The 20,381-nt window shown below is 38.4% G+C and overlaps 1 protein-coding gene and 1 long non-coding RNA gene across 2 annotated transcripts in view; one reads left to right on the forward strand and one right to left on the reverse strand.

The window, feature by feature from the left end:
• The window catches only part of DSG4 (desmoglein 4), a 60,675-nt gene extending 49,333 nt beyond the window's left edge, over positions 1 to 11,342 (forward strand). The window contains 6 exon segments of the mRNA XM_087439395.1: positions 459 to 677; positions 3,002 to 3,307; positions 6,452 to 6,591; positions 6,738 to 6,801; positions 8,137 to 8,345; positions 10,575 to 11,342. Of these exon segments, the coding sequence (XP_087295521.1) occupies positions 459 to 677; positions 3,002 to 3,307; positions 6,452 to 6,591; positions 6,738 to 6,801; positions 8,137 to 8,345; positions 10,575 to 11,342 (1,706 nt within the window).
• Positions 1 to 20,381, reverse strand: part of LOC147915275 (uncharacterized) — a 156,092-nt gene that overhangs the window by 72,348 nt on the left and 63,363 nt on the right. The window lies entirely within an intron of this gene.

Here is a 20,381-nt window from a genome sequence, read left to right on the forward strand (position 1 = left end):
TGACAACCGACAGACAGGTGGAGTGGTTCCCTGACCAGGAAACAACCCTGGGCCGTGGCAGTGAGAGCACCATATCTTAACCACTAGACCAGAGTGGGAACAGAAAGCAGTAAACCTTCTCTGAGGAAAGACATTTAATTTTGTATCTTAGGATGTGTAGGAGTTAGTAGAATGAAATAGGAATGAAAAACATTTTAGGAGGAGTGAATGGAATGCACAAGAGTTCCAAGTTAGGAAGAAACTTGTTCAAAGATCTAAAAAGAAGCCAGTGTGGCTGGAAGGCAGCCAGCAAAGGCAAGAATGGCTTCAGGTCATTGAAGTAGGCAGGAACCTGTTATGCACCAAATCAGGACTCATTCATACTATCCCTATACGCTGTGGCATCGTCACGGGATATGAGAAAGAATGTTCTCCCTGACATCACTTACCCCAACACCCATAATGCTTTGCTCTTTCAGATGGCTCTGGTAAAACAGCTACGGGAACCATATGTATTGAAATTCCTGATGTCAATGATTACTGTCCGGTCATTTTTGCTGAAAAAGACACCATCTGCATTGCCTCTCCATCCATCCTTATCTCTGTCAATGACCATTCTTATGGGTCTCCCTTTACCTTCTGTGTTGATGATCAGCCTCCAGGGACAGCTAACTTATGGGATATCAGATCGATAAGCGGTAAGGAGAATGCAAACTTGCTCACACTTTAAGACCAAAAGCAAAAACAATTAGCAAATAATTAGTCGTCATGTAATAATATTCTCTCTTTCTTTCCATGATTCTTGCCATATTCATGTTAAATAAAAAAATCTTTCATATACATTTTTAGGACATTTGGGAAAATTTTGAACTGAAATCAAAATAAAAATGTTTTATCAATACTGAAATTACACATAGTAGTATGTAAATATCAGTTTATCCATGATTTTATATAGGTGGGGTGCTAAACCAATATTTGATCAGTTTGAAATAAACAGAACCCTTGACAAACTCAACAGATGTCACAATTCCCTATTCTGAATTATTTCAAGCAAGTCACTTAAATGTCTCTGAAACTCTGGTAGCCCATAGATACAGTTACACATTTTCTACTCACTTAGGACCACATAAGATCAATGACACTGTTTTTATAAAGAGCTATGAGCTCAGACTTATTTGTAAGGGTAAAAATTTATATCCAAATTGCCCAATAGTAGAAGAATGGTTAGGCGAACTGTGGTACACATTATTAAGATGTAGTACTATACAGCATTAAAATTAGAATTATGTAAAGGGTTTAGATACAACAGAATGCATAAACCAAAGTATGTAAAGTGTAAAGATCCCAAAGTAGCATGTGTGTTTGTGCTAATTGTTGCCATGTAAAAATGAAGGCCTGACATTGTTAAAAACTGAGAGTAAATTTCAGGCAACATAACACAATATACTTTGTGGTTTTTTCCTGAAACGTTAAATGTATAATAGAAAATGAAATGCTGTGAAAGGACCTCATTTGAGCTAAGATAGCTCCCTAATCTCATATTTATTTAGAGAAATAGGAAAGACTTTGGGGGGTGGGGGTGGTTAGGATGGGGGTCAGACTGCAGAGCCGAAAGTGAGAGGAAATACTTCCCACCTCTCTGAAGCCACCAAGCTTCTCCTTTCACAGAAAGGACAAACCCTAAAATAATGCCAGAAAAAAATGCCACCTCTAAGGATTCAGTCAAAGGAGGAAATAGGCAACTCTTTTGTACCATAAAGCTTTTTAGCTCTTTTCCACAAAACCACTTTAATTTTAAAAAGCTAAGCATATTAAAGCAATTCCATTAAAGTCAAGACAACTCTGAATTCACCTCTCCCTATCAAGCCCAATATCCCATTCTTAAATAATAATTTCTAACCACTTTTTCCTCATTCAGATCCTAGATATTATGAGTAAAAATATAATAAAAAACGTTCAAGGTGGAGGTTGGTAAAGGTGTTTAAATGATATAGATTTTCCAGTAAAAAATATAATCATACTAGAGATAATATTCCTAGAGCCCTCTCTCAAGGTTGGTGTTGAAGAACAGAATAAACTTTCACCTAATATGCTGTGGCATTGCTTTATTCAATTCTTAGTGCACAGGTTACATTTTTGTAGACATAGCTGGCTTCTCATATAACTAACTGAAAGTAATAAATCATAATAATAATAATTATTGAGTGTTATGGATTAATAATTACCATTCTTGATTTAGGTGTAAATTTAATCATCTCTAAACCCTCATTAGGGTGATAAATTTCAACCAATGTTTTAAGCAATAGTTTCTATAAAAATCAATAAGCAGGGGCCGGCCCGATGGCATAGTGGTTAAGTTCAGCACACTCCACTTCAGTGGCCCAGGTTCACGGGTTCAGATCCCAGGCACGGACCTACACCATTCATTAAGCCATGCTGTGGTGGCGACCCATATACAAACTAGGAGTAGACTGGCACAGATGTTAGCTCTGGGCCAATCTTCCTCAAGCAAAAAGAGGAGGATTGGCAACAGGTGTTAGCTTAGGACCAATCTTCCTCACCAAAAAAAAAAAAAATCGATAGGCAATGGTAACACAAAGAATTAGGAGAATAATAGTTATTAGAATAATTTTAAATGAATGGGCAATGTTGAATAAGAGACAAACGACAGTCTTAAGGAGGGTATTTGTAATCTGTAATACTAAATAGAAGACTTCTAATATTTCCTTTCACCTTAATATTCTTCATTCATTAGACAAATATTGATTAAGTGCATAGTACAGGCCAAGTGTTTTTGCTGTGGAAATAAGCAGCAGGGTCCCAGCCTTCTTTTTAGAAATAACAATCCAGCAGGAAGCAGTCTTGAACAATTAATTATAAACGTTAAAAAAGAACAAGAAGTACAGGGAGCTCTGTGACTAAGGCAGCATAAAAAAATCAGGCCCTAAGTTAGTCTTGGGAATTAGGAAGGGTTACCCCAAGGAATTGTAATTTATTTTCTCTTTCGTCTCTTTCTTTCCAGCTACCTCTGCAATCCTGACGGCTGCGCAGACTTTACATCATGAAATTTACAAAATCCCAATCCTAGTGAGGGACAGCTATAACAGAGAGTGTGAATTGGCACAGATAGTGACATTGCAGGCCTGCGATTGTGACAACAACCACATGTGCTTGTACTCTACTACCACGGGCATCTACACCGGGCATGGCAGCTCTATTACCGGTGACATATATGGGCCTGTCACTGATGACCGAACTGGGGGTTCAAATGTTGGTCTCGGACAGGCAGGGATTGGCATGATTGTGCTGGGCCTCTTACTCCTGCTTTGTAAGTACTGGATTAAATCCTTCTTTTCAACAGTTCAAAATAAGAATATAACCAGGCCCACTGGAATGGTTAGGTTTATTTGGACATTTCTATTTGGTATCTCTAGCAATTTTCACGGAAATTTGGAAATAAACAATGGGACTGATAAGGACATGTACTTGTTCAATAATGATAACTAAGAAAGTCTAGGGTTAATGAGGGTCATAAAGATGGGAAACACATGCAAATCCATAAGTATAATATAGCAAAGCATGAAGTAAATCCTATAATGAAAATTTCAGCAAACTGCTTTAAGAGTAGACAGGCAGAAGCAATTAAGCCCAAGTGGCAAGTTTGGGGAAGTCTTTATGGAGGAGGTGGCTAAAGCTGAGGATTTTCTTAGAAGGAAGTTGGTGTGTGGGGAAATCTGAAAGGCCATCTAGGACAAAGGAACAACACAAACATAAACAGGGAGAGGAATGGAAGGGCATAGCACACTCAGGAAGTGGAGAGGCTAAAAGGTAGGCTGGGAGCCATCACAGGAACGTTCGCGTTAGGCCGAACATTCTGGGCTTCAGTCCACAGGCAACGAGGAGTCAGTGAGGACATGTGAGCTCAGGTGACCTGCTCACTCTGGTGTCGTAGGAAGCAGGGTCCATATGGAATGGATAGAGCTGGAACATCACTGTCTAGGGGCAAGAGCCTAGAAGAAAGAATTAGCCTCTGGGTTCCAGATGAGTGTCTGAACTAGGACCGTGGTCAAAGCAAAAATTTCAAAAAGGGTCCTCCTCTCCCTAAACCATCTTTTAAAACATGTAGGTCCTCAGAGGAGAAATACTTCATGCATATTAGGTTGCCTCTGCAATACTTAGATTTTGTGGAGATCAAAAATTGGATTCTAAAATTAAAGCTGACTAAATTCTTCAAACTCTAATATTAATATGTTTTAATTGATAAATAGAAACTAAAACATTATCATTTTGAGGTATAAAAAAATGACAACTGACTTTGGGCAGACATTCTTTCCTAAAATAATCTGAGTTTTTAAGGCTATACAAAGACCATGAGCAATTTTCATAATGATATAGAGATATTTTCCCAGAATATGACCTAACAGCAACTGAGTAGAGGAATCAGCTTAACTTGAAGTCAGTGGTTCTCAATCCCAGCTGCACATTAAAATCACTAGGTCTTTAAAAATTACTCACGCCCAAGCAAGAGTACTCAAGATGAGACCCAAGTACCAGCAAGTTTAAGCCCTCTGGTGAAGCTAATGTGCAATTCAGGGTTAAAAACCCAGATTAAGCTGGCTAGCACTCAACATTTCATGACTCTTCCTTAACCAAGCCAAGAAAACATGAGCGTTAAATTGACTGTAGAATAGGAGGGGCATATGCTTGTGGACAAAGTCACTTTTTCTCATGGTGGAGCCCAGAGTCTATTATGCAGCAGGAGGGGCAGTACGATGGTGGGAGGAGGGATCCTGGCCCAAACCTTATATTCCCAAAGGGTCTCAAACTAAGACTTTTGATGTTAGCTCCAAATGAGATTATGCATACAGTAACTGTATTTGGTTTGTGTTGAAAACTTTCCTTTCCTTTTATTAGCTAGTGCCTTTGTTAGACAGAGCTTATGTCCATATGATCCATGACCCTGCACACATCTAAATGCACAGAAACACAGTGTAGGTGGGGCAGCTGCCTAGAGGCTACCAATTCTAGTCATTTTCTGGGAGGCTCTCTGGAGATGTATAACTTGACCTTTCACCGTTCACGGTACAGATGGTAAAACTGCCAAATTAACACTTTTAATGAAATCAAGAAAACACTTGGGGCCAGCCCTGTGGCTTAGCGGTTAAGTGCGCGTGCTCCACTACTGGCGGCCCGGGTTCGGATCCCGGGCGCGCACCGACGCACCGCTCCTCCGGCCATGCTGAGGCCGCGTCCCACATACAGCAACTGGAAGGATGTGCAACTATGACATACAACTATCTACTGGGGCTCTGGGGGAAAAAAAAAAAAAGAGGAAGATTGGCAATAGATGTTAGCTCAGAGCAGGTCTTCCTCAGCAAAAAGAGGAGGATTAGAACGGATGTTTGCTCAGGGCTGATCTTCCTCACAAAAAAAAAAAAAAAAAGAAAGAAAACCCTTGATTTTTTCTGTACTGCTAGTTAACCCATTCAGTGGAATGCATGTTATGCTAGGGCATTAGAAAAGTATAAAAAGCAACTAGAGTGGATCCAAAGAACTAAACTGAGTGTCTTCTAGAATCTTAGAAAACTTAAGCATCTATATTTATGAACTAAAGTGTAGAATTGAGATGAATTTTCCATTATATTTTGTAGACAAAGTCTTAAAATAATAAATGTAGATAGCTCAGTTAAAGCTAGTGGGTGATATTTGATTGATTGCTTTTAAATGTAAATATAATAAGGGTTGAATAAAGAGTCCTATCTCTAAGTCATAACTGACTCTTGTATCCAATCCTCTTGCTTACATATATTGATTTTGTGTTTAACTTATATGTGTATATATGGTGTTTGGTTACATGGGTTCCTATATATTTGTTTCTATATGGATGTGCAAATATATATATATATACACAGAGATGGTCTATGTGTACACATATACATATCCAGGTACCTGCACATATACATATCCAGGTACCTGCACATATACATGTGCCCGTGGAGGTAAATACATACTTATTCATGGATATACACATATATACATAGTCTTACAAATAAAGTTATACAGATGATTTTATGCGTATACATACACATATATAAATGCACATGCATGTACATGGGGGAGTAGGAATCAGAAAATTGGATTTGAATCCTGGATCTGCCACCAACCAGTTCAGGAGTCTTGGACTAGAGGGAAGAAAGGACCTTACTTTCCTAATCTGTCACTAAAGAACCCAGATTACATGATCTCAAACTCCCCCCATTCCAGCTCTAAAGGTCTATGTGATTGGTGGTTTTGTATTTATAAACATGGATATGTATACGCAATCCTTTAGGGGAAAATTGATGCTTTCTTACATTTGTATTTATCCCTTTGGTTCTAAATGTAATGCCGCACTTTCCAAAAAATGATCCATGCAATGACTTCCTAAATTGAGCAATATGTATTAACTCTTCCTTTTCACTTCCTTGGGCAGTGTCACCACTCTTGTTGCTCATGTGTTGCTGCAAACGGAGGCAGCCAGAAGGCCTGGGGGCAAGGTTTGCTCCTGTGTCAGAGGGGGGAGAAGGAGTGATACAGTCATGGAGAATAGAAGGGGCCCATCCCGAGGACAGGGTGAGTGGACTGTCACTTTCCAGAGAGGCGTGGGGTTTCAATGGAAATTGAGCATGTCTCCACAATTATACACTACACAAAAATAAAAAGATGTCAATTTTTAATACAAAGCATTTATTTTAAACATCTTTTCTTTCTCTTTTCAGGATGTGTCAAATGTAGGTGTAACAATGACAGCCTCTAATACCCAGGATCGGATGGATTCCTCTGGTCAGTGGACACCAAAATCTGTTTTTCGTTTCAAAATTTGCAAAATTATTCAACCAAAGTTCATGTATAAGCACCTTATTAAAAAAAACCCAGCATATCTGTTGCTGTCCTTGGATGATAATTAGAGGGAAAGTTACATGTTTGAAGTGGCCACTTTATCCTTCTGTCTTAAATTACACACAGTGAAGTATGGTGTAGCAATTAAAAGGGCAAACTCTGGAACGGAATGCTTGAGTTTGATTCCCAGCTCCGCCACTCACTAGTAATAAGTCCTTGGGCAAGACACTCAATGTCTCTGGGCCTCAATTTCCTTATCTTTGAAATTGAATTTATGATAGTCCCTACTTCAAAGTGTTGCTGTGAGGAGTAAATGAGCATATATATATATATATACACACACACACACACACATATACATACATATACATATATTACATATGGTATATAATATATATTATATTACATATATGTTATATATGTTATTTATGTACGTATATGTGTGGTGTGTGTGTGTGTCACAAAATATACATTAGAATAGCGCCTGGCACAAAGTAATGCTACTATAGCCATTATTTGTAATACAAGTTGTCAAAAAAAAAAGAAAAGAAAAAGCAGCAAATATATTCTTCTAATAATACACTGAAGAACTTTTCTTAAATTCACACATGCATTTGGCTCACCAGTCTTACACTCTCCTAACTTCAGTCCCACACATACCCAAGAATTTTGAAAAATACCCAGCTATTGAGCAATGATTGAGCAAAGTAGAGAGGCTGCCCAATTTTAGGGCAGACACGAGATTTCTCAGTGATGGTTCCTTAGTATCCCAAGCTGGCCTCTGGATGCAAGGAGCCTCAGGTGACTGCATGCTCCTATGAGAGCCAGCTCTCCACCCAGCACCAGGGTGAATGAGGACTATGAGTTTCAGTTTCTGCAAACACATGGCTGGCCTTGCTCTGGAGAGTTGCCAAGTGTGTGCAAGCCCTCTCAGACAGGCCGGGGGAGCTTACCAGAGTCAGCGAAGGAAGGAACTGGTGCAGGCACAGAAACCCCACTCCTCTTGGCTAGTTCTACACCTTTAAGTCTAGGGGTGAAGTTTGTGCAAATATGGGAAGGCCGGGTCTGATAGCTGGCTCCCTCTGTACGTTTACTTACATTTATTTTATCGGCAAGCCTGGGGATTGTGGGTGTAATTCAAATTGTTCCTTACCTAGCATTCCAGTACCTACTCTCGGTTGTGTGGTGGTGCATAGCAGACAGCGGCTGGCAGTGTTTCACCTGGATAAACAATGCAGACGACTCAAGCACTGTTATATCATCACCCTCTCCTTTCAGAAATCTACACTAACACCTATGCGGGCGGAGGAACGGTTGAAGGGGGTGTATCAGGAGTGGAACTCAACACAGGTCCAGGGACAGCCACTGGGCTGGTGGCTGGAGGAGCAGTGGGAACAGCCAGGAAGAGGAGTTCAACACCAGGAACGCAGCGGGAATATGCAGACACCGGCCTGAACGTGGCCTTCTTGGACAGCTATTTCTCTGAGGTAATGCCCCTGCACACAGTTACACAAAATAGTCTTGAGACTGAATACTAATAATAACAATGGCAGGAGGTTCCTCTGAAATATATTCAGTTATTCTTAACTCTATCCCAATCCTGAAGAAAAAATATTTCACTTCTCCTTAAAATACAGAAAGACAATTTGCTAAAGCATTTCATATTCAATTGACATTATACATCTTAATACTAGCATCTCTCATCACTCTCCAATCCCTTTTTCCATTTTTCTATCCTCTATTTCCTTCCGGTTTTGCCACTTTGTTTCCCATAGCAAAAGCAAAGCACAAGGATCCTGATCAAGAAAAAAAAAGTGTGTATTCAAGTCCTCTCTTTATGGTGTCCTTCCTGCTCTGCAGGTGCCTCCAATAGAAAGGAGAAAAAATTAATTAAAAGCCAGGACAGGGGAGGGAAGAGAGTGGTAACTCAGGAACAAAGCAGCACCATGACTTGGTGACACATCAGGGCCTAGAACCCAGGTCTCCTATTCCCTATCCAGTGCCCCATCCGCTACATGTCCCTCACTAAGAGAAAGGATCATCGGTCTATGAGCATTCCACAGAGGGCAGTTCCAGAGGCACTGGGTTGGCCTAACATGACAGCACAAAAGGTAGATAAATCCTCTTGTGGATTCCTATTTAGTACATTTATTTCACCTGATTAGCTATTTATCTCATATTTCAATTAGCCTGTTTTACTCCCTATATAGTATTACATGTTTCACCACTGCTCTTAACAAAAAATGTTACAGATGTTGTTTTAATTGTAAGCACTATCTTAAAATTGGTGGTTACCAATGCCACTGCAGGCTGTGCATGAATAGTATCGATTATTTAAATAAGCGATCAATACCACTAGGTACATTTGACAAATGGGCACAAATTATATATGTGTCATAGAAATGTCATAGAAATTATATTTAATGAATCATTCATAAAAATCACAATAGTAAAGAAGCTTTACCATTAATGTCAAAATTGCACTGGGCATTTTTTCCTTTGGTTACAATTGGTTCCTTACAGGACAAATAAGATCAAAATGCATTCTCCTTTCTCTATGGACACTGAGGTCATCCTTCCTCAAACATTTTAGCTCTACACGCAAAAAATAGCACTCAATTTCAGAGGTGGTAGGCGCAGTCTCTCCTTCTGCCAGGTAAAGCCTCTGCAGAACAGTACCAGTGCATCTTCCTGCCACTTTTTACACCACCACCACCCACCCCAGCAGCTAATCTGTGCCCCAGGCAAGATGGGATTATCCTATTATTGAGGTGTCATTTAAAATATTAAACAGTAAAGTTTGAAGGTAATATCAAACTCGCAAATAATTGATTTCAAGACCTAAAATCATTCATTTCTATTGGTAGAATTTAGACCAGAGGGAAAGCACATGATGTAGTGTAAAGAGGATAGTTGGGTTTGAAGTTGTATTCTGCAACCATTCGGGTCTTGGGCAAGCCATTCACCCTCTCTGGGCCTTTGATTACTTTATTCATAAAATAAAGCAGATCAGATTATATCAGGGGATTTCAGATGGTGCTGGGCAGGCCTGATGGGATTTCATGGAACCCACCAAGGGCCATAGCAGGTGAAGGAAACGGGGGAGAGAGCTGGCAGGCAGGTCAGGCTCCTACCTAGGATTTCATTTAAAGGGTCTGTCATTAAAAATAATTTGAAGATCACAGCAGATCGCCTCTTAGTGCCTTCCTCCTGTTAACCTAACTCCAGAGACATCCTAGCTCTCTTCACTCAAGCCACGTAAAGCTTCACTGAACATTCTGACACAAGTCTCTGAAGCTTAGAGATATTTACATCTTTATACGTGCTTTTAGTCTAAGTTGATCAAATATCTCTCCTTAAATAAATATTTTTACCATAACTATATTTTATTATGTCTAGATCACCTCAGAAATGAAAGACCATAAATCCAAAAGATTAAAACATTGTCTTAGATTCAGTCTGAATAAAATGTAGAAATTATCATCTATTCGCTTTCAAATAAGAAAAATTCATCTTTATTCAAATTCTATGCACCATTAATGCACACTGCTCTCCTTTAAAAATTCCAATTATTTAGAAATACAGCAAAGAGGCAGTGTTTTTCTCAGTTCATTCCATAAAATCTTTTAGATCAAATGTCTCTAACGCTTTGTTGTTATTCTTCTTTGATTAAGAGAAAAGAAACTTCTAATTCTCTATTTTTCTTCTAATGTTAGAAAGCCTGTGCTTATGCAGATGAAGATGAAGGTCGGCCAGCAAAGGACTGCTTGTTCATTTACGACCACGAGGGAGCAGGGTCTCCTGTGGGCTCCATCGGCTGCTGCAGTTGGATTGTGGATGATTTAGATGAAAGCCACATGGAAACTTTAGATCCAAAATTTAGGACTCTTGCTGAAATCTGCTTAGACACAGAAATAGAACCATTTCCTTCACAGCAGGCCTGTATACCTATCAGTACCGACCTCCCCTTACTTGGACCTAATTACTTTGTTAATGAATCTTCAGGAATGACTCTCTCGGAGGCTGAATTCCAGGCAGAAATGGCAATACCTGAACCCATGATTCACAGGGATATTGTAGTGACTGAGACTTACGCTACTGCTGATCAATGCGCACAACCCACTACAATTGTTTTTGATCCTCAGCTGGCACCCAATGTTGTAGTAACCGAAACAGTAATGGCACCTATCTATGACGTTCAAGGGGATATTTGTGTACCTGCTGAGTTAGCCAACACACACAATGTAATCTATGCTGAGAGAGTGCAGTCTAGTCCTGGTAGGGCTGACATGAGCAATAGTAGCACGACGGACGGTTGTGTGGGACCTGTGACGAGTGGCAGTATTTTGGTAGGGCCAGAAATTCAAGTGACACAAATGGTAGGTCCAGACATTCACATAAGCCAAACCATTGGTTCCACATCCCCAATGACATCTCGACACAGAGTAACACGTTATAGTAACATACATTACACTCAACAGTGAGTGCCTCATGGTCAGTATTTATATGGAGAACTTGCACCTTGTAACCACCAATATATCCATCAAAGATGTATAATGAACGACTTTTAACATTTTATCAGTCAACAAATATTCTATGTTCAATGCTACTCTTTGATTACATCTTTTGGGGAGGAAATATGGCTAAGCACTTCAGATAAGCCTTTTTTAATTCTTTGTGATTTTAAATAATGTACCAAAAAACTTGAAGAAAGTGTGTTACATCCTTTGATACTTTCTAGTAAACAGCACATAACTCATAAGGTGAATCTTAGAGGCCTTCAGGCCTGTAGAACTGGTCATGTAAACCAAGGCACCCTTGTTCTTGAAGGTTGCAAAAGAAGTCTTCCTGCATTCATCAGTCATTTTTATCTTTAGAGAAATATTTCTATTAAAAATTTTTAATTGAAAAAGTGAACGAAATATACATTTCCAAAAGGAAACTGAAAAGGAAGATGGAGCATCTATCATTAGAGATCTGAAGTCATTGGTCTCTTCAAACAGTTTTTCAAGATATGCAATATTTAGGGCATGCTTAATATAATACATGGAAAGAGGGCCGGCCCCGTGGCTTGGTGGTTAAGTGCGCGTGCTCTGATGGTGGTGGCCCGGGTTCGGATCCCGGGCGTGCACCGAGGCACCACTTCTCCGTCCATCCTGAGGCTGAGTCCCACATACAGCAACTAGAGGGATGTGCAGCTATGACATACAACTATCTACTGGGGCTTTGGGGGGAAAAAAATAAAAATAAAAAAATAAAAATAAAAATAAAAATATATATATATAATACATGGAAAGAGTTTGCCAGCTGAATGCATCACTGAAAATGGTTCATCAAAAGGAATTATATATATATATGTATAGGTATGCATATATACACATATACATAAATCAATATGGATGAATTTTATTGCACTTTATTGATTTATATCATTAACTGTAAATTAATTTAGAATAGCAAAAAAAATTATGACAATACTACAGTAGGACCAGTTCTTAGAGAAGTATTAGAGGTTCTCCCCCTTACACAAAATTTTTTCCCTAATCTTGCTAATCACGCCAGAAAACCATATGAACTATGGTTTAATCAGTTTCATTGACCTAAGTCATAGAGCTTTCTTTTGGCAGCCAGATATTCTCCAAAAGCACCTCTGTAATTATGCATATATTCAACAATATTTACTTAGAAGCTACTATGTGTTGAGTGCTGGTCTTGGGTCTGTGAATATATAGATGAAGAAGACAGACATGATTCCTGTCCTCACAGAACTTCTAATTCATTTCTAGACTTAAAGTAAAACTCTGGGGATATAGCTTTGAGTTCCTATCAAGAATAATTAACAAAATATTTGAGTCCATTACCAAGTGTGTTTTTCTTTTTAACACTGCTACTTATGTTGAATGAATGAAATGGAAACACATGCACAGATTGCTTATTTTTAGTAGGCATAAAACCAGCTTGAGAAAAAGAAATTCCAGCAAGATAGTTTTTCTTAATTCTGTAAAATATGTAAACTGTGTAGTAGTAACTATAATGTGACCAGTGAGACAATGTAAATGAAATAAACTTATTTTCAGGGCTTATTCCTTTTGGAAGGGAATAATTGTGGTGTTTCTTGTTTAATTTTGTTCCTTTAGAAATAAAACTTTCACAGAATTGGGGGCATTTTACATGATCTCTTGCCCAATTTTCTCATTTTACAGAAAAGGAATCTAGAACTAGAGAGGTTAAACGACCACAGCCAGTTAGTTGTGGTACAAAAATTGAACCTGTTGGGCTGGCCGGTGGCTTGGCGGTTAAGTGCGTGCGCTCTGCTGCTGGTGGCTCAGGTTCGGATCCCGGGCGCACACCGACGCACCGCTTCTCCAGCCATGCTGGGGCGGCGTCCCACATACAGCAACTAGAAGGATGTGCAACTATGACATACAACTATCTACTGAGGCTTTGGGGGAAAAAAAAAAAAGGAGGAAGATTGGCAATAGATGTTAGCTCAGGGCCGGTCTTCCTCAGCAAAAAGAGGAGGATTGGCATGGATGTTAGTTCAGGGCTGATCTTCCTCACAAAAAAAAAAAAATTGAACCTGTTGCTCAGGCACCCTGGCCAGTGTGCTTCTCAATACTATCACTTCAACAGACGTGGAGAGGGTCCAATTTGGCCTGTTGCATGATCTTTGCTATTTCCTAATTGGAAGAAAAAGCATCTCTCAAAAAAAAGAAAATAGGTTTTGTGAAGTTTAAGTGCCGAATGGCTAAAACATCATAATGCCAAAAGGTGAGTTATATGTTTTCTAATATTTTCCAAATTATATGTAATGCCAGTTGTTACAGCCATTCCTTACTTTAGTTGTTCACAACCAAGATTCTACTACATTTCGTTGCTCTATAATTTGATGAAATCTATAAGACAGCCAAGGAGCACTGGTGCCATGGTCATTTTAACATTCAATCAACAACCAGCCATGTAACATCTTGTGTGCATTCAAGCCTGTGACATATCTTGATGTGGATATTTCTTTTAGTTTGCATTCTATTAGGCCAATAATTCTAAGAATTATGAAATAATTAGTGAACAATTAAATATAAGGTGCTAATGGGATTAGAACTGAAAATACTATGACATCTGAGAAATGAAGAATAAAACAGTACTGAGCTTTAACTGCCAGATTAAAATTTTAAAAGGAGGTGAAACCACTTGTCAGAAGAGTAAGAACATTTTTCTGTGAACCTTTTCTTCTAACTCTCTATCAATATGCAAAGATCTAAAGATGCTTCCAAAAGAGGAAATCGACTTCTGGTGAATGCCTTCCTCTATATTACCCATGGAGACAAGACCAGAACCATTTCATTTCCTCTCTTATCATTATCACTGAGGAGGAACTCCTTCATCATTCCAAGATGGTCAGTAACGCTCATATATGACTCAAGCCTCTGAAACTAGTGTATTTTAAAAACATTATCTCAAACAAAATAGAAAGAATAAAGCAAGATTTCCCCTTCACTGCTTAAGAGTTAGGGTATTGCTTTATCTGGGAGATAAAGATGATAGAGCACTTACTTTAGGGTTTGAAAGTGAACCCAGAAGCCTTGGAAATGAGACTTAATAAATGTAATAGCATATAGTTCGAGTCTTATCTCCTGCCCCATGGAATTACTTGAGGGGATAGCATTATTAAATGAATAAATGAATTCTCTTAGAAAAGTCTTATCAGGTGAAGGGAAAGGATAACATTAAGACAGAGAGTATTTATAAATTTGTTTCAGAAAAGAATTAGTTAAAAAAAAATCCCTCTTTTGAACTAGATATTTCTGATTTCAATGTATTAGTGAATGTAATAATGTTTTACATATTTCTTCAATAAAAAATATGTGGTAAGGAAAAAAATGTTTCATTTTCTCTTTGGTGTATGCAGTATTCCATACACAAACACACATTCAAAAAATCTTTTCCCAGGACCAGCCTGGTGGCATAAGTGGTTGGGTTCATGTGCTCCGCTTCAGTGGCCAGGGGTTCACAGGTTCAGATCCTGGATGCGGACCTACACATCACTTATCAAGCCATGCTGTGGCAGGAGTCCCACATATAAAGTGGAGGAAGATGGGCACGGATGTCAGCCCAGGTCCAATAGTCCTCAGCAAAAAGAGGAGGATTGGCAACAGATGTTAGCTCAGGGCTAATCTTCTTTACCAAAAAAAAAAAAAATCTTTCCCCATTGTGTTACTAGGTGATTATCACTCATCATTATGTGTATAATACAAGAGAATGGACTCATTTCCATAAATTAAGATTTGGAGTAATTAATTTATTGGCCAATGGTAGAATTTCTCAATATAATCATTATTTTACTAATAAATGCTCACTATAAACTAACAAATCAATTGAATAAACTCCAGAAATTATCCTAGAGGTTGTATAAACTATGGAATTAAATACCATCTCTTCCCACTGGATTTAAATTCAACAAAATTATTACTACAGTTCTTGTACCAAAGGTACTAATTTCTGTTGAAATAAGGAAAGAATAATTAATTTCAGTTAGAGGAATTCAGGAAGGCTCCTTGAAGATAGTGAGATCTGAGCTAGGCCAAGTAGAATTTTGTCTGACAGGGATTCCAAAGGTATAAAAATCAAAAGCACAGGGTATATTCAGAGAATATTAAGTGATCAAATTGAATATAATACAAAAATAGTCTAAAGCAAAATAGGAATTATAAAATTATTACATAGCCATTTTATAGATGCTTACTGTACTAATTACTCAAAATATATTATCCTATTGAATTCTCAAAACAATGTGTACAATACACTATGTGTATTATACATAGTGTATTGTACATACTGTACATAGTATATAGTACATACAGTATTGTACATACACTATGTAGTATGACTTATACCCATGCCATAGATGAAGACAGTAAAGCTAAGGGAAATTGTTATTTTTATGTTAGAGCTTAAATGAGTGGCAGAGTTAAAATTCAAACCCAGGACAGCCTAACTCCAAAGACCTTATTCTTACATATCGAATTCTTTTGACTTAATTCTGGAAGGATGTGTGAGAGGCAGGTTGTAGAGGATCCTGAACTCCACTAGGGATTTGGATTTAACTTGGTAGAAAATGAGGAACCAGTGACATTTTTTGTGCTGGTGACTGGCCAGGTCCTATTTTATGAGACAACACTGGGGCAGCCCTCAGGAGTCCTCGTGATAGTTGGTGTGCTATTGATCACCATGACACAGAGATACCCCCGTGGCCAAATCACTGAGGCAGAGAGCCTAGTGTAGTGGTCAGGATCTTCTGAAAAGCCAGCATTCCAAGGGGAGCTCGCTGGCCCCAAAGCCAGGGACATCCTCTAGATCTCCACTGAGGTGAGCAGGCCATGCTGTGTTGACTAAAGTGACTCTAATCCATCATTCTACACGTTAATCAAAGTATTTGTACATTGAATACCCTTGATCTTTTTTATTACTTTAGGTGAGGTGTATGAATTATTTACAGTTTCTAGAATAAGGCATGCTTTCTCATACCTCTATTACTCTGCCCCACCTTGGTTCCTTAATCGGGAACCCTCTTCACTCCCCTCATCCACTTAGCTTTTTCTTACTCACCCCTTAACACTCACCTCAAGCATTGCTATTTCTTGGGAGCATTTCTTGATATCTCTTCCACTGTCCCAATCTGTTTGCTTAGCTAGCTCTCCTTTGCTCCCTTCAGCAATTAACACACTATTTTTCCTATGCCTGCCAGCCTGTGAGCATCTCAAGACCAGGACAATATTATTCTCATTTCTGTATCTCCAGTGTTAGTAGAATGTCTAGTACATAGCGTGCACTCATTAATTTTGGAAGTGAAGAATATAGTCAAATTCTCTCAAGCACCTAAAAGTCTGCATTTCAACAGTGTGGCCTCTAGATAGCAGCCCTTTGAACAATCTTTGAAAAGTTGGTGTAAATACTACCCTTAGCAAGAAAATGCAAGTATATGGCTCACAAAGACTATTACATTTCAGGAGAAATTTACCTTTTGTAGAAAATAATTATAAAATAAAGTTATTTAAAACAATCTCATGTGCTTTAGGAAAGAAATTCTGGTAAAGCTGAATAAAATAAATTCTAAAATGTTACAAAGAAAGTGATTTTACACAGGATAAATACTTCAGAAGTTAAAACTTCTGGAAACTTGAGAGAGATTGCTGATAATAAGATTACTTTTCATTATAGCCATTGGTTGATTGATAGTTTTTTTTTTAAACCATTTCTTCTATTTCTTATGTATAAGTTCAGTAACAAAAGTTTTAAAAAAATCATACAGCAGGGGACAAAATAGACTTCCCAATATTAAGATAAAATTTCTTTACTTTTCATCATAATATATTTCTCAAAACAACCATCAAAACCAAATAAAGGGGGCCGGCCCCATGGCTTAGCGGTTAAGTGCACGCGCTCCGCTACTGGCGGCCCCAGTTCGGATCCTGGGCGCGCACCGACGCACCGCTTCTCCGGCCATGCTGAGGCCGCGTCCCACATACAGCAACTAGAAGGATGTGCAACTATGACATACAACTATCTACTGGGGCTTTGAGGAAGGAAAAAAAAAAAAAAAGGAGGAGGATTGGCAATAGATATTAGCTCAGAGCTGGTCTTCCTCAGCAAAAAGAGGAGGATTAGCACGGATGTTAGCTCAGGGCTGATCTCCCTCACCAAAAAAACAAAACAAAACAAAACAAAAACAAATAAAGGAACCCAAAACATTACACTTACATGATGTTACCTGGAAAAATCCCATTCCCATTTTTATTTTAATCTGAACATTAAAGCCAACATTTATTGTCACTAAATATGGTATAATTTTTTACTTTTTTTATCAAATGTTATCATGTGTAAACGGTGGTTACAATATTTTAAGGATGGACTAAATATTAAATACAGATAATGGAAATTAATTTTCTAAGACAACTTCTTTAAATTCTATTTCAGCTTCTTTGAAATAACAGGAAGACTGAAGAAACTGAGTTCGTAGCGGGAAGGAATTACCGGTGGGAATTGCCAGTGCTTTTGTGTATTGTTAGGAAAGTGAATAAACAAAAGATTCATGAGGTATCTTATTATTTTTTTTAAATAATAAGAGAAAGGGCAATAAAACCATCCCAATAATTACACTAATAAATTCTGTTTTACAGATAAGGATGGCGATCGTCTGGTACTGAACTGCTGGCAGGCAGACAGGTGCTAGCACAAAATGCTTGTTCATTAGTTCATATGCAGGCTGAATTGTGCGTCAGAAAAGCAGTGTAAGGGGGCTCATATATAACATGGATAAAGTGAGTTAAATGAAAGTGGAACAAATGAAAATTGAGGACTACCTGTATTTATTGTTGTTGTTATAAAAGATTGAATCTAAACACTGAAAAATTTTTTCTTAAAAACAGGACCACACTTTGGCTGGAAACCCAAATGGCTGAGTTTCTCTGTGATTAGTAAGACGGCTGAGTTAAAGGTAAGAGAGATTCTGAGTGTGCTTAATAGAGAGGCAGTGAATCTGTGCGGTGAGTGATGATGAGGTGTTGGTACAAAAGTCACAGCACACACATGGGATCAGCATAAATATTGGCTGACTGGGAAGTCTCCATTGTGTATTTAATAGGGAGTCACTGACTGGGTGGGGACTTTGGTATCAGTGAGGCATGAGCCACCAAGTGCGGGGAACATGAAACTAGATAGGGGTTGTAAAGAGAGAAGAATTAAAAAAATATATTTATTATTATATGCCAAGCATTATGCTAATTACTTTTCAAACATTTTCTCATTTAACCCACCTTATCATCTTCCTTTTATACATGAGGAAAAGTGAGAGAAAGAAAAATGATATGGGAATCACCATGACCTAGTTCCAATGTTCATTCATTCATTCATTAAATGTTTTTTGAGCATTTCACTATTTACTTGTGAGCTAAGTGCTAGGAACAGAGAGGTGAACTGGGGTCCGCGCCATCAAGGACCTCACAGGCAGATGCAGGAAGAAGTAAAGAGTTAAAACGCAATATGACAGGTGTTACACAAGGGATATGAATGAGAAGGCTCTGGGAGAAGAAAAGGGGTGCCCAGCCCAGTGGGGATGGGGAGGCTTCTCAGAAGAAATGATCTTTGAGCTGCCTCTGGAAGGACCCACAGGAAATAGCCAGGTGAAGAAATAGGAAGGGCATTCCAGGCCAATAAAACAGAACGGGAAAGAGGGAGAGAAACAGAGGATGTGGACACAGAAGTTACCTCCTTCCGAAAACTAGTAGTAGTTCAGTAAGGCTGGGGAATGAAGGAAGACGGTTGTATAGACAAGGCCTGAATATGTATGACATTCTAAGGAATTTTTATTTTAATCTGAAAGTTAAAGAGAGCCGTTGAAATATTTAAATAACTTGTGAAGTTTGCTCCTGCACAGACAGGAGGGGGATGAGGCTGCTGGTAAGCAGATCAGCAAGGACGTTGTTTCAGTGAACCAAGACAGTGAGGGGATGATTTGGGTTTCATCTATGCACCATAATCCTTGGGATAACTGACGAATTAACTGCCCATATCACAAAATCATGTGATAATTGTGCATTTCACATCATCAGCAAATGGCGGCAACCAGTTATGCCCGTTATGTCCCAAAGATGGCACTGTAACCTAAAGACACCAAGCCCAGCAAATGCCCTTGAAACTGGAGGACACTCCCTGGAGGACTATCTGCTGAAAGAGCAGAACATGGAGACAAAGACCAGCCTTTCATCTCACGAATAATATGCTTTCTACATTTATAAGGAATAGAAACGAAATCGAAAGACAGTGTTAAGATTTTAAGCTATTTTTTTTGCTATTAGTGCAGCATTGATTATTTTCCTAGTATAAAATTAATGTGTGCTTATCGTAGAAATTTAGAAAACATACAAATATAACAAGAAAATGGAAATCATCTCCCATTACCCAGAGACAACACCAAGATAGTTTTCCTTTCAGTTAATGCTAACACAGTCCTCCTACCCTTCAGCTGACAAGGTAAGAAACCCGAATTCCTGACTGCTACTTAGTCTCTACACTCTTTCTCTACACCCTGATTTGTTGCATAGCATTTTAAAGTTGAGATTATTATATATACAAGTTTGTGCTGACTTTTTACATTCAAAATTCTTTGTAAAAGTATTTAAGGGATATTTCATCCCATGAATGGACACTGAGGTTTCCTCCACTCCTCTCACATTGAAAATAATTATCTGGGGCTTTGCATGTGCTTTGCATGATTTCCACTAGAATTGAAATTTCTGGATCAAAGACTATGCAAATATTTTAGAATCTATACATTATAACACATTATTAACAAGATCCTGGATATTAGTGAAAACATCTTATACACCAAAGCACAATCATAACTATAACACACAATAGATATATCGTATCATTATGAAGCTTATATTCTTTTGTAAGGATACCGGCATTATAGAGGAATATTTAGAAAGATACCCTCTGCTATCAAGGCTTAAGTCGTCCCAGGG

Source organism: Ceratotherium simum, chromosome 14 (assembly GCF_057802395.1).
Source record: "Ceratotherium simum simum isolate JZ-2026a chromosome 14, ASM5780239v1, whole genome shotgun sequence".
Lineage (NCBI taxonomy): Eukaryota > Metazoa > Chordata > Mammalia > Perissodactyla > Rhinocerotidae > Ceratotherium > Ceratotherium simum.